Here is a 14,821-nt window from a genome sequence, read left to right on the forward strand (position 1 = left end):
CCAGTGCCCAGAGAGAGCTTCTAGCATGTGACTACAGTAATTGGGAGTATTAGTCTCCAAGGAAGAGGGGAGATTTGACGCTGCTTTTTCAAATGTAATTGCTTTTAACCACACTCCCTCCCACCCCGCAGGAACGGCCATTTAGAAATGCAAGCATCCTGGTCCCCATGTGCCGTCAACTTGACTCAGGAATGAAAGTGCAGTCAATCTGGAGGCTTGCAGGGACTGATTCCCTTCCTTGGAAAGGTGCCCATGACCCCTCCCCTCTGCTGCCCACACAGGCTGTCCTGGGCTTGGTGAAAGACGCGAGCTCTTGGCAGTGTGTTCGGGAACACTGAGACTGTGGAGGGGCAATTGTCCAGGTCACCGGCAGATAAGAGGCCTAGCTGGGAACAGGATGCAAATGAATCCAAAGCTGAGACACACACAGAGATTCACAGCTGACCCGGGGCTTTCAAGTGCCTAGGCACAGGGTGTTTGTGGGAGGGAGAGGCGCGTGAGTAGTCTGTCTCCGGTCGAAGTCCTGCTCAACATCTGTAAAGCCATTATCCTATCCCAGAACATGGACACGTGTGAAAGTTCTGCTAGCTTCTGAGGTCCTGTCCCACACTTTACAGATATTTCCTTAAAGACAGACATGTATTACGTGACTTTCAGCAGAGTGAATATACCTACCATGCGAGTTGAAGTGGGAATGATGGAGGTCCGAGCCCAGAGCTCGCCAAGTTGGTGTGACCTGTTGACTGCAGGGCGTGTGTGGCTAGTGGAGCGGACACTTGTCGCGTTCAGGGTTCCGGGTGGCCAGCTGCACCGGGAGTCGGGCTTGTAGAGGGTGCAGGCTGGTGTTGTGCTCATGGTGGGGGACAAGGTGAGCAGCGGCGGCGGCTGTGGCAGTGGCCCTGGCGGTGGCGCGCGGGGTGTGGGCGCGCGCGTGGCGGCCCCGCCCCATCGGGGGCCGGGCAGGTGTGGGAGGGCCGTGCGGACCCCGCCAGGACTGGCCCGGAGAGCCGGCGGGAAACAGGAAGCGGGGGTGGGGAGGCGCGGCTGGCCCGCAGAGCGGCCGGGAGGACGACCGGAGCGCAGCGGGTCGCGGGCAATGTTGGGTGGCCCGGGCGGCCGCGGGGCTGGGGGCGGAGCCAATGACCCCGAGGGCACCGCCCCGTCGCGCCTCCGGAGCCGTCGGCAGAGCACGGAGCCGGGAGCCCAGGGCAGCTGCAGCGCCCGTGGTGAGTGCGAGGAGGACACGGGCGGGACAGCAGCGTGGGGACGTGAAAGGACGCTGACGGGACGCCTGGGAAGACGCGGGCGGGACCTCTCGGGGACCCGGGAAGGTGCAGGCAGAGCAGCTTGGGATCCCGGGAAGACGGAGCCCGACAGCGCCGGGACCCGCGGGCGACGCCCAGGTGCGGTGACCGCGGCTCCGTGCCCACCGTGCTTGTCACCCGCAGGCTCGGAGGACGCGGCCATGCAGGGCCGGGCGGACGCGGGCGAGGCCGACGAGGAGGCTGGGGCGGGTTCGGGGTCGGAGGCCGAAGAGGACGCGCTGTGGGAGCGGATCGAGGGCGTCCGGCACCGGCTGACGCGCGCCCTGAACCCGGCCAAGCTCACGCCGTATCTGCGCCAGTGCCGCGTCCTGGACGAACAGGACGAGGAGGAGGTGCTCAGCACCTACCGTTTCCCGTGCCGCGCTAACCGTACTGGTGAGCCCGCCGCCGCCAGGGGTTTCCTCTCCCTTCCTAGGCCCGCTCCAGAGCAGACAGCTGGATGTGGTTGCCGGTGCCGATGGCGACCCCTGTGGGATCATTACTGTGCTCTTTGACCTCTCTGGTTCTCTCTGTCCCATTTGTGTATCCCTTAAAGAATCAGCTTTTCTCAAGAGCTCAAATCCGGGCTCAGTTCTCCGAGGCTCCTCTCCCACTGGGCGTCTTTTTACCAGGACTGTCAGTGGGACTAAAAGTCTCAGGGAACTTAAGTCATTGAGAGCATTTTGCCTGGGAAACGCAGGCATCCGATGCCCCCGGGCATGCGTAGTGTGTGTGTGTGTGTGTGTGTGTGTGTGTGTGTGTGTGTGTGTGTGTGTGTAGAGGTTGCTGGGGACCTGCTCCAGTGCAGGTGCTCTGGGGAGGGTCTGGTGTTCCTAGCCAGGGCAGACTGAGCTTTGCTCCCTGATGTGTTGGGACAGGCCCCTGTGTGTGTCACAGCCCAAAAATCTGGGGAACGTAGGCCCTGGAGCATTGTGGGGGTGGAGAGCAGGGGCACTGGGGGAAGCCCTCATCCTGACCCCTGTCACAACCTTTACCCTCAGGGCGCCTCATAGACATTTTACGCTGCCGGGGCAAGAGGGGCTTCGAGGCCTTCCTGGAAGCCCTGGAATTCTACTACCCAGAACACTTCACGCTGCTCACTGGCCAGGAACCTGCCCAACGCTGCTCCATGATCCTTGGTGAGCAATCTCAGTAGGTGCCCCATCCTTGCCGCTAGAGCAGACTTTTCTTACCCCAACTGCACTGGGCATGGTGGTGTCTGTTTTCACTATACCCATTGGACAGATGAAGAAACTGAGGCACCGACTGCAGAAGTTTACCCAGGGGGCCCCAGAGTTCAGAGTCCATGTGCTTAACATGACTTTCTCTCTCTAATCATCTTTTATGAATGGTATGGCTAGTTTCTCATGTAAACATTCAAGACTAAATGAGATGGCTTAGTGGATAAAGAAGCAAGCCTGGCCACCTGAGTTCACTCCCCGGGACCCACACAGTAGGAGAGAACCGACTCCTGAAAGTTATGCATAGACGCTTTCCTTCCCCCAAATAAATAAATAAATAAATAAATAAATAAATAAATAAATAGAAATGTAAGTCCAGGGTGGTGGTACTCGCCTGTAATACCACTCAGGAGGCAGAGGCAGGACCAGGTTTAAGGCCAGCTCAGGCTACATAGTGAGTGATAAGCAAGCCAGTTTTGATACATATCTAGACCTTGTGAGTTTTGTTTTTTGGGTCAGTGGACAAGGCTGCTTGTCCCTAGCAGTTACTCGGGATCTGATTCCACTTGTTTGAAGAGACAGCATAGTTAATGTGTCGTGAATCTGTCTCGTAACTCATCGGTGGAGTCCCTTGAGGGTGGACAACCAGATCCTTTCAGGTTTTGTGTCAGTCTCTCCTCCCCGGGGGCAGCTCTGCTCGGTTCTCCTCTGAGCTGGCAGTTTCTGAAGTGGAGACTCTCAAGGAATGTATACACTGTAAGTGTCTTATGACCAGAGCTCCCCCCAGCAGAGCCTGTGTGTCTGCTTTGCTTTATGAATCCCGAGCCTGATCTTGAAACATTTTTGCCAGATAGTTCTGTAAAAATCAGGTTTCGCCGGGCGTGGTGGCACGAGCCTTTAATCCCAGCACTTGGGAGGCAGAGGCAGGCGGATTTCTGAGTTCGAGGCCAGCCTGGTCTACAAAGTGAGTTCCAGGACAGCCAGGGCTACACAGAGAAACCCTGTCTCAGAAAACCAAAAAAAAAAAAAAAAAATCAGGTTTCAAGTTTGCATCTTCTGGGGTTTTGTTTGTTTGTTTGTTTTGTCTGTTTTTTGTTTTGTTTTGTTATTTTAGAGACAAGGTTTCTCTGTGTATCCCTGGCTGTCCTAGAATCCCCTCCATAGACCAGGCTGGCCTCAAACTCAGAGATCTGCCTCCCAAGTGATGGGGTGAAAGGTGTGTGTCACCACAGCCCAGCCAGCTCTGTATCTTCCTAAGTAATGAAGTTCATAGCTTACTACTTAGTGAGCAGTAGGTAAACAGATGGGTAGAGTGTGTTTACTGTCCAGTGTCACGAAGTTTAAATAAGTTGATACAGTATCTAGTATAAAGAAGGAAGCTAAGGAACATTGGCTACTGGTATTACTGGTATTGCTGGTGGATGAAACATTAGTTTGGTTTTCTTGTTGGTGTTTTGTAGGAACTCTTTATGTATTACAGTTTTGAGTCCCATTATAGTTTTTTTTCCTATAGTTTTTGTTTGTTTGTTTGTTTGCGTGTCCCTTAACATTGTTACCTCTTTTACTATAAAACTTTTCAAGGGTTTTGTTTTGCTTTTGGATTTTGAGACAGGGTTTCTCTGTGAAGCCCTGGCTACCCAGGAACTTGCTCTGTAGAGCAGGTTGGCTTCAAGTGTAAAGATCTACCTGCTTCTGCTTCAGTGCTGGGTTTGAAGGTGTGTGCCACTGCTGCCTGGCTGGGTCAGCTTGTTTTTCTCTTGTTGTTGTTGTTGTTGTTGTTGTTGTTGTTCTTCTTCTTCTTCTTCTTCTTCTTCTTCTTCTTCTTCTTCTTCTTCTTTCCTTCTCCTTCTACTCCTTCTTTAAAAAAATCTTTTTAAAAAGATTGATTTACTTGTTTTATGTATATGAGCACATTGTCACTGTCTTCAGACACACCAGACGAGGGCATCAGATCCTATTATAAATGGTTGTGAGCCACCACGTGGTTGCTGGGAATTGAACTCAGGACCACTTGGAAGAGCAGTCGATGCTCCTAACCACTGAGCCATTTCTCCAGCTCTCTCTCTCTCTCTTTACTTTTTAAACTTTATTTTAATACAGACGTGTCCACCTTTTCCTCTCATAACTCCCAGATTTTATGTCTTGTGTGAGAAGACTTCTCCTGTCCAACAATAGCAAAAATACCTTCCAGAATTTTCCTCCAGTGCTATTACTGTTTTTGAGTTTTTCCTGTGTAGTCCAGTGTCTCTCTGGATTTTATTTGACCCTTCTGAATCTTTTTTCCTCCCCTGACCTGGCAGATGAGGAGGGTCCTGAGGGCCTGACTCAGTTCTTGATGACTGAGGTCCGGAGGCTTCGGGAAGCTCGGAAGAGCCAACTGCACCGAGAGCAGCAACTGCAGGCCCGGGGCCGGGCCCTGGAGGAGGAGCGGGCAGGGCTAGAGCAGCGGCTTCGGGAGCAGCAGCAGGCACAGGAGCGCTGCCAGCGGCTGCGGGAGGACTGGGAGGCTGGCAGCCTGGAGCTGCTGCGCCTCAAGGATGAGAACTACATGATCGCCATGCGCCTGGCTCAGCTCAGCGAGGAGAAGAATTCGGCTGTGCTGCGCAGCCGAGACCTGCAGCTGGCGGTAGGCCCAGGAGAGACGGTGGGGTGGAGAAGTGTGTGTGTGCGGGGGATGGTAACATGATCATCAATACATGTGTCAGAATTACCATCCACTCGGTTGTGACTGCTAATCAATCCCTGACTGTCCTGTGTTCAGGTTTCACCACATTATGACTGCTTCTCTACTCAGGGAGACACCCCCACAAAGCTCCTGGCCGTTCTGAACTTCTGATCCTTGTGTCTCCACCTTACAAATGCTGGGCTTACAGCTGTCTTGTACTGCTAGGAACCTCAGGGCTTTGTGCCTGCTATGCAAGCACTGTAACCGACTGAGGCATACCCCTAAGCTCTGGGAACAGTTTTGGTTGTCACAACTAGGATGGTGACATTAGCGTTTAGTAAGCAGAGGCCAAGGATGCTACCACGGTTCCTCCCGTGCCCAGGATAGCCCCTTCAACAGATTTATGATGCACTGAATGTCAGTTGTGCCAAGAGGATAGAACTTTGGGCTCTAGGGATTCAGTGAGGTCCAGGCTCGGAATGTCAGTGGTAGAGCGCTTGGCAGAGGCTGTGCTCCACATCTGCATTCTGTCAGCCATTGTAGTTCTCCAGTGCGGGTTCCACAGGCGTCCTCGTCTCGTCCTCACCAGCACATGCACGGTACTCAGGTTCCATTCCCCAGTACAGATGCAGGGCTTGATCAAGGTCTCAGAGCCTTGGGGTGAATTGCACCTGCCTGGTACCCAAGTAGGCCTCCTGAGGGATACCATTCTGCCTGTCTCTGGCCAGTGAAGTCCCGCTTGTTCTCCAGAGGATCCCCAGGTTGCCTTTCAAGGACTGAGGGCCCCCTCAAAGACTGAGGGATAGAGTCTCTCCCTCATCCTCCTCCACTCTTCTTGGGACTCCAAATAGGGTTTCTGCCATGTCTGCTGACCTCCGTGTGTTGTCCCAAGATCTGAGAAGCTGTCTGGCTCAGAGGTTTCCTGTGCCAATGGGTTCACAGTAGCTTCTGACGTTGGTATTTAGAGCCCTTCCCTGAGAAGGCTGGCTTTTGGGTTGGTGGTCATGGGGTAGGTTCTGAGGGTCCTGAGCAGCTCGTGGGACTCTGGGGCACCGTCGTCTGGGTTTATACATGCTGGCTGGCTCTGTGTTTTGGGTGAGGGGACCCCAGATTGCTGAGGCTGCTGGCCCTGCTTGAGGTGTAGCTGATGTGTTTGCAGCCGGAAGCTGATTGGACAGCCATCGTCTGAACATCTGCTTCGAATTTGGTGCTAAGTGGGGACTCCAATTGCTCTCAGTTGCTGATGAGCAGTGTCACATAGGGTCAGGCTTCACTCTCTGTGCCCCAGTTTCCTTATCCTTAAAGTAACAACAGGTCACTGTGAGGATGGCCTAACATTGTGAAGTAGCCCCCATAAGCGCTAGGTGTTTGTTCTACACGCACCTTTTACTCTCCCGCTGGGGTTGGGTGCGGTTGCGGTTCTCATTGCTGAAGGGGGAAACTGAGGCACAGTATGGCTGTCTAGAGCTCTTTCCTAGCACCCTGAGATTGAAGGGGCTTTGCTGCCTGGCTGACTGAGGGGCAGTGGGATCTTCCTTCTTTCTTCAGCTCATCCACTTTTCCCAGAGACAGACATGAAGTTTTGTCAGTCTGAAGGGGTCGCTACTCAGGGAGAGCAGTGTGACGGTCACTGCTGCCCCAGTGGAGCTGCTAGAGGCTGTGGCAGGCTGGGCTGGCATCCTCTTTGTGAGTTTGGTTTGTGCGTGTGTGATTGGGAGATGTCCTGTGTGTGTCCAGTCATTGGGGCAGGAGCTACTGCGGGAATGGTTGGAGAAGATGCAGAGGAAGGGCCCTTTGTCACCTGTGGTTCTCACAGTTGGGACCAGCTGCTTCGGTGGCTGAGCTTTCGTTTGGAGGGTGGAGGGTGAGATCAGATGAATAAAGAACCCCCCAACCCACCTGCACTTCTTGGAGCTGTTCCTGGCTTAAAATTTAAAGAGGCCTTGCAGGTGGGAGTTCTCAGCGCAGCCCTCGGGGCCTGGCTCCACAGCTCGGTTTCCTCCCACCGTGGACAGGTGTCTGTGGTGGCTGATTTAATACTGTGTTTTATAGGGTGCAAAGTTAATGAGCTGTTATTTCTGAGCAACATAAATTTAAGGAGTGAACGGTGTAATTTGGAGCTCAGGAGTTTGTATGCTGGGATTAAAGGCATCCGGGTTTCCTGGCGACTTGTCTTCCCAGCTCACTGGGGAAGCCAGCCGGCCCCAGGGTCAGGCAGGATCCTGGGTGTGCAGTTGTGGTTTGTTGCGAAGGGTGTGGCCAGCCTGGCCTTTGAAACCAGCTGTCTTTCTCTGCTGGGTCACAAAGCGTGTTTTGTGAGGGAAAAGGAATGCGGGGGTCAAGCCTTTCTGAGTCTTGGTGGAGGAGTGGACTGTTAATTTGAAGAGCTGCTGACCCAGCTTCAGACAAGGGTGTGGATGCATGCGCTGTTCTGGGCTCCGGGACCTGGAGGACTGGCCGTCACTCTCCAGACCAGGACACTCGTGGGACACCAGGCCTTGTTTCTCTTGCGGATGTTCCCAGAGGTCATTGTGCTTTTCCCACCACAGTGACCTCAGTGATGGCCGGCACCTGTTGCTCTTCTTCCCTCAACCCGGCTGCCCCAGAGACCACATGCATTTGGCAAACATCCTTGGCCAAGAACGCTGTCCTCCAGCAAACTGATCATGCGTGTCGTTCCCTGGGCCAAGCTGCTATCATCAACTGCCCACCCCCACCCAGCTCCCAAGCCAGGCTCTGGCTTCCTGCACAGAGTTGGTGACAGGCCAGGGCCCTGGGCTTTCTTTAAAGCCCTGCAATGGCTGTGTCTCACTGGTCGTGCCTCATAGCCTGCTTCGTCCTGTCTTTGTCTTCTTTAGTTCGTAACAGCTCTGGGAGAGAGAGAGAGAGAGAGAGCGAGAGAGAGCGAGCTTGTGCTGATAAAGCTGAGGCTGTGAAGAGATGAGGGACTCAATTAAGGTGTCAGAGTATAGTGGTCAATACTGTGGTATAGTGGTGAAGCCTGGATGTGGGGGTGTTGGCATAAACCCGCAAGCCAATCTTTTGGAGAAAACCTCTCCATAAGGATTGTCTTCCCGTTTTTCCTTTGTTTAAAGACAGAATCTCCCTGTGTAGGCCAGGCTGATTTGGAGTTTAATATTAGCCCAGGCTAACCTTGAATCTTTGGCAAGCCTCCTGCTTCAGCCTCCTGAGTGTTGAGATTATGGGCATGTGCCGCCACATCTTGTTCCTTTGTGAGGAATTTCCTGAAGGGGTCTCCACTCCTGTTCGGGTTGAGGCCTGGGTGGGTGGGGGCTGGGCTGGAGGGGCAAGCCTTGGCTCCTGGGCTGGATGAGGCCCTCAGGCCTATCACTTCTTTCTCCTTCTGGTCTGGATAAGGAGACCCAGAGAGGCACAGCCAAGGCTACCCCTCAGTCCAGGCAGGGCTGGGTCCAGGCCCTGTCCCCTTTTCTATACTCAAGTAGCCACTCCCTGTGTCACATTGATTTTGGCCAAACGGTGTGTTGCATGCAGGGCATCTTTTCATGGCGATCGCTGGGAGGATAGCCTTGGCTCTGCCTGCTTCCCTCCTCCTTATTCTGTATTCGCTCAGCCTGGTGAGTCGAGCAAACCTTAGGAACCTGGGGACACCTTGGAGTGGTTTCCAGTGAGTCCCATCCAGGCTGACTCGTGTCTTTGGCCTCAGGTGGACCAGCTCAAGCTCAAGGTTAGCCGGCTGGAGGAAGAGTGTGCGCTGCTGAGGAGGGCCAGGGGCCCACCGCCCGGGGCTGAGGAGAAGGAGAGGGAGCCAGATGGCGCAGATCTTCTCTCTGAGCTTCGGGCAGAGAACCAGAGGCTGACGGCTTCACTGCAGGAGCTTCAGGAAGGTCTTCAGCAGGTAGGACCCTAATGCTGGGCCTCGGCTGCTTACTGACATCAGAGCCTGAGAACATTTGCCCCAGAGGCTGAGGGCTGACCTGGCCCACGCAGGCGGGTGCTCTTGGTGGCGGGGGCTCTTGGTGGAAAGTCCTTAGCATACTGCTCTCCCTGGGGGTTTGGTCTGGGCTCCGTAGCCAACCCCCAGAAGTCTCTGAACCCCATAAAAATCACACTTCTGAGTGTATGCGAGCATTTTCTTAGAAAGAAGAGTCCCAGTTTTTCTCTTTCTCTCTCTCTCTCTCTCTCTCTCTCTCTCTCTCTCTCTCTCTCTCTTTGGTTTTTCGAGACAGGGTTTCTCTATAGTCCTGGCTGTCCTGGAACTCACTTTGTAGACCAGGCTGGCCTCGAACTCAGAAATCCGCCTACCTCTGCCTCCCGCGTGCTGGGATTAAAGGCGTGTGCCACCACACCCGGCTCCCAGTTTCTCTTTTTAAATGTGGCGTTAGATAGAGATCAAACCCTGGGCCCTGACTGCTACTACAACCCTAGTTTTTTCCTGTTGCGTGATTGTTTTGCTTTGACCTGGGCTCACTCTAGCCCTACCTGAGCTCGAACTGATTATGTAGACCAGACTGGCTTCAGATTTGTGGCAATCCTCCTGCCTCTGTCTTTTGAGTGTTGCAGTTACAGGTGTGAGCCACCATGCTTGGTAGAGTTAGGGTTGTGGTTTTTTTCTTTTTTTGAGACAAGTCTCAGTGTATAGCCCAGGCTGGCCTTGAACCCCTGGTCCTCCTGTCTCAGTCTCCTGAGTGCTTGCCTTGTAGACCTGTGCCATGCACACCTGGCTTTTCTGGAATTTGTGAAGGAGTCTCTGACCCTGAAGTGGTTGAGACAGCACCTAGGTCCGGGTGGCTCTAGGACTCGGCTTGGTGACCTCCCTCAGGTCTGTGGCAGTGTGGACTCGCCATTGCTCCACACAGAAAGTGGAAACTACATGGCTTACTTTGTGGTGTTGAAGTGGCTTGATTAGCCATGGGCCTAGGGACAGGGTCTTGGATTCAGGATCAGCCTCTTGGAAACGTGGTGTTAGAGGGTTAGGGATAGGTCTTGGGGATTCGTGCTCTGGTGTGGGCCCGGAGAAACGAGAGTGGGCTAGGGTTTTGTTTGTGACTGGGGTCCTGGCTGAGCTCAGAGCACATCTTCCAGAGGACAGTGGAGCTGGAGGGGCCACACCACTCTCCACACAGGGAAAATGAGGTCCAAGTGCCAAGCCTGGCATAGTAGACGCTTGGCTGATTTGGAGAGTTGAGGGATGTGTGTCTCCCCCTTCCTCCATGTGCCGAAGGTGGGGTGGGAGGGCCGGGAGTTGAGGTGGCCTCCCACTTTACCCTGCAGGAGATGAGCCGGCCAGGAGCTGCAGGCTCTGAACGTATCCTACTGGACATACTGGAACATGACTGGAGGGAGGCACAGGACAGCAGGCAGGAGCTGTGCCAGAAGCTTCATGCTGTGCAGGGCGAGCTACAGTGGGCAGAGGAGCTGCGGGACAAGGTAGGGGCCACTGCCTGTCTCCCCAGCCCCGTTCTGATCCACCAACGTCTACTGAATGTCCTGGTCTAGGAAGGGGATACTGCCAGGCATGGAGGGTCTACCCCGGCAGCAGCCGGCCACTGGTGCCTTCAGCAGGCACTCAGCTCCTTCATCCCCACTGATGAATCCTTGTGTGTCAGTAGGGCCTGTTTAGGTTTTGCAGAGTCAATAGTAAACACATCTAAGACTCCCTAAAAGGAAAAAAAAAAAACTTAAATCAAAACCAAAACCAAACCAAAACAAATAAACCCATCGGGTTTGGGGATTTAGCTCAGTGGAAGAGTGCTTGCCTAGCAAGCAAAAGGTCCTGGGTTCGGACCCAAGTCCCGTTCTGAGCACCCATGTCAGGTTGCTCCCAGGGGCTGGTAAGCATTAGCTGTTTTATCTGTCACCTGTTGACATCATTTGTGTGTATATCCCCCGCCCCCAACACACACATATACACATACTTGTAAATAACACATAAATCTTCAATCCAAGGTTTCCATTCCTGGAGAGGTGTTTATAGCAGGCGGGTGCACAGGGCGTACCCCTGAGACTCTAAGGTAATTCACAGAGCCAAGGGCTGTAGTGCCTACAAGGAGCTGAGAAGGTCGGGGATTGGAGGCTGAAGTCTCCATGAGAGACCAGAGTTGATGTGGAGGGTGCTTTGGCACTGTCAAACCCGTTTTTTTACGACTTAGGCAGTTGAGGCTCAGTTTGACAAAGACAGTGGTTGAGGGTATCCCGCTGGAGAGGTGGGCACTCGTTCCTGGGTTTTGGGGGTTCTGAGCCTGGCCTACCTGCCCTGCCCCACAGTACCTGCAAGAGATGGAGGATCTGCGGCTCAAACATCGAACGCTGCTGAAGGACTGTGACCTCTATAAGCACCGCATGGCCACTGTGTTGGCCCAGCTGGAGGAGATTGAGAAAGAGCGGGACCAGGTGAGCTGCAGCCTGTTGAGGGGTGTCCCTCATCCCATCTCTAGCTCTGATTTGGGGGGGAGGAGGAGCAGGGGAGGAGGAGGAGCAGGGGGAAGAAGAGGAGGAGGAGCAGGGGGAGGAGGAGGAGGAGAAGGAAGATGCAGGATTGGCATTGCAGGAAGAGACATTAAAAGTGCACTGGTGAATTGAGATGAGGTTGTCAGGTCAGGGAGACGGGTAAGCATCTTCACATATACCCGGGCAAGCCTGTGAGGATGCTGGAGTGTGAAACATGGGCCTCAGAAGATACCCACCAGTCAATATGGGCCTCACAGTTTCCCGGGGTCTTTGCTACAGTCCTCTCATTGCACAGGACCCAGAGAGGGTCAGCCTTGTAGATGATCACACGGGCAGGCAGGCAGCATTGGAGCAGGGTCCAGACCCTTGGTAAATCACACAGGGCTCCTCGGATGGCAGCCAAGAGCCTCGTCCCACGGAGCACATGAGAGATCCTCCTTAGGCCCTGAGCTCCCAGGCCCTCCCAGACCCTTCTGCCTCTCAGCTCTCTGCATGGAGGAGGCACCTACAAATATTTGCTGATGGAGAAATTCCCAAAGGTTTGGGCTTTATGTTCCTGGCATCACAGGCTTGTGTCCTGTGAAGGCTCCAGGGTAGCTGAGGCTTCAGACCAGTTCCTTTATGTCCCTGACCACTGTGTGGGAGGGCACCTTCTGTAGGCAGGGCTGGAGGTTGTGTTACCACATGTGTGAGAATGGCCCTGGGAGCTGTTAGAACGTAGGTTTGGGGGTCACCCCTGGCATTGTGATTCTGGTGCTTTGGGGCCACGAGGGTCTTCCCAGCCTGCCAGGGTTTTTATCCTGGCTCCCTCAGGAGCAGCGTGGGCAAGTCCTGGCCTGGGCTTGGCTCTCAGGGACTTCATGAGAGGAAAGAGCATTGGCTGCACTGGGCTGGGTTAGACTCCTGGCACCTGTAGGGACCCAAGTGCTGTGAGTAAAGTTAGCTTCACAGTGGATCTCTTGAAAGTATCGTTGTTGTTGTTGTTTGAGACAGGGTTTCTCTGTGCAGCCCTAGCTGTCCTGGAAATTGCTCTGTAGACCAGGCAGGCCCTAAATTCAGAGATCTGCCTGCCCCTGCCTCCCAAGTGCTGGGTTTTAAAGGCATGCTTCACTACCACCCAGCTGGAAAAAGCGTCTTAAGTTTAGGGGTGTGGTGTACCTGGACCCTGGCCTTCCCAGCCAGAGGCGCCTGTACCTTTGGTGGTGGTGGGTTTTGGTTCCAGTAAGACCAGTGATCCGTCATCCTCTTAGTCCAGTGGTTCTCTACCTTGCTAAGGCTGTGACCCTTTAATGCAGTTCCTTATGTTGTGTGACCCCCACGCCCTCAAGTCATACAATTATTTTCTTTGCTACATCATAACTCTAATTTTTGCTACTGTTATGAATCATAATGGAAATATTTTTTGGAGATAGAGACCCACAGGTTGAGAACTGCTGCCTTAGCCTGTCTGTGTATAGACAAAACGAGCTGACACTAAACATAGCTCCCCCCCCCCCCACATAAAGGAAGTGTCCCTCAGGCAACAGACAGCACCGGTCTTGTTCTATCCAGCCTACTGAGGCAGCGTGACTCCCCTGTTCTCTCCAGGCAATCCAGAGCCGAGACCGGATCCAGCTGCAGTATTCTCAGAGCCTCATTGAGAAGGACCAGTACCGCAAGCAGGTGCGGGGGCTGGAGGCGGAGCGCGATGAGCTACTCACCACAGTCACCAGCCTGGAGGGGACCAAGGCCATGCTGGAGGCACAGCTGCAGCGGACACAGGGGGGTTCCTGTCTCAAGGTGAGTGGGGCCAGAAGTATATGCTCTGGGACTGGGGTGCTTTGGACTTGGGGAACCTTGCTTCATGGGGAAAAATATATGCTGGCTTAAGGCTGGGCCTCTGTGGTGAGTGAGCTCTAGGCCAGGGCTGGGAATGTATGAGGCCTGAGTGGGGACCTCGGCTGGGTGGGACCGTGGTTGACATTAACAATAGGTTGCAGCCGGGCGTGGTGGCGCACGCCTTTAATCCCAGCACTCGGGAGGCAGAGGCAGGCGGATTTCTGAGTTCGAGGCCAGCCTGGTCTACAAAGTGAGTGCCAGGACAGCCAGGGCTACACAGAGAAACCCTGTCTCGAAAAACCAAAAAAAAAAAAAAAAAAAAAAAAACAATAGGTTGCAGCTGAGAGGTTGTGGGCTGGCTTTGGGTTTCTGCGACTGCTCTGGGCACCCAGGATAGTTTGAGCTGACTGTAAACACTTGGCAAGGCTGGATGCCGGAGGACGCATGAGCAGGACTCTCAGGCAGGGCTAGGCTAGGCTACCATGGGTCTTGAAGTCCCACAAGAGAATAGCTGTTCCAGTCCTTTCAGAGTGTGGGGGCCCAGAGAGGGCCAGAGGTCTGCTGGAGGTCACACAGTCAGGTGGTACTGGCACAGGGCCTGGACCCCTGGGAGATCAGGCAGTGGTCCTCGGACTCTGCCTAGAGCTCTGCTGTTTCCTGTTTTTGGTCATTTGTGATGAGCTTGTGAGCCTGGAGGAGGAGGAGGAGGAGGAGGAAGAGGAGGAGGAGGAAGAAGGGGAAGAAGGGGAGGAAGGGGAGGAAGAAGAAGAGGAGGAATACGTATATGATCTCTTATGTGTCAGAACCTTGGTGGCTTTTGCTCTGAGGTAAAGACTGACCAGTTCTGCTCCCTAGGCCCAGGAGGTGTGGCTTCTCCCACCCACTTAGCTTGGTTCTGTGGGGGTCTTAGTGTTGCAAATCCTAGGCTCTGTCCTGCCTCATGACTTTTGCATATGCATCTGCCTAGATTATTCTTCCCAACCTTGAACCTCTATATCCTGAGTCTGCAGCTCAAATCCCACTTTGCCTGGAACGATATGCCAGGCAGGGTGTGGCCTCTGTTGTGCTCTGTGTTCAGGTCACATTTCTTCTGCTGCCCTCACGTTTGGGATGATTTTGTTCCTCAGCTGGCTTGTAGTCTTACCCCGTTTTGTGGCATGGGCTCTATGAAAGTTCAGATCTGGCATCCCGTGTCTGTATTTTCCCTGTGCCTGGCACGCGTGGCAGGTGCGCAGTCTGGACAGGCCAGCCTGGGCTCGGCCCTGCTCACCCACTCCCTCCCCTCATCCTCTGGCAGGCCTGTGCCTCCTCCCACTCCCTGTGCTCCAACCTCAGCAGCACCTGGAGCCTCAGCGAGTTCCCATCGCCCCTGGGAGGCCCAGAAGCTACAGGAGAAGTCGGGGGATCTGAGCCCCATACCTCGG

At 54.2% G+C, this 14,821-nt stretch overlaps 1 protein-coding gene across 2 annotated transcripts in view; it reads left to right on the top strand.

Annotated features, from left to right (window-relative positions):
- Positions 1-1,072: 1,072 nt before the first annotated feature.
- The window catches only part of Card10 (caspase recruitment domain family member 10), a 28,104-nt gene continuing 14,355 nt past the window's right edge, over positions 1,073-14,821 (top strand). For both annotated transcript variants that reach the window (XM_021183688.3, XM_085831585.1), the window contains exons 1-9: positions 1,073-1,226; positions 1,449-1,700; positions 2,306-2,443; positions 4,786-5,111; positions 8,836-9,027; positions 10,404-10,559; positions 11,397-11,522; positions 13,167-13,358; positions 14,695-14,820. In XM_021183688.3, coding sequence (XP_021039347.1) covers positions 1,097-1,226; positions 1,449-1,700; positions 2,306-2,443; positions 4,786-5,111; positions 8,836-9,027; positions 10,404-10,559; positions 11,397-11,522; positions 13,167-13,358; positions 14,695-14,820 — 1,638 coding nt within the window. In that variant the 5' untranslated portion in view covers positions 1,073-1,096. The remainder of the gene's footprint in view (positions 1,227-1,448; positions 1,701-2,305; positions 2,444-4,785; positions 5,112-8,835; positions 9,028-10,403; positions 10,560-11,396; positions 11,523-13,166; positions 13,359-14,694; position 14,821) is intronic.

The sequence above is a fragment of the Mus caroli genome, unplaced genomic scaffold (assembly GCF_978045245.1).
Source record: "Mus caroli unplaced genomic scaffold, Mus_caroli_1 scaffold_16, whole genome shotgun sequence".
In the NCBI taxonomy this organism is placed as follows: domain Eukaryota; kingdom Metazoa; phylum Chordata; class Mammalia; order Rodentia; family Muridae; genus Mus; species Mus caroli.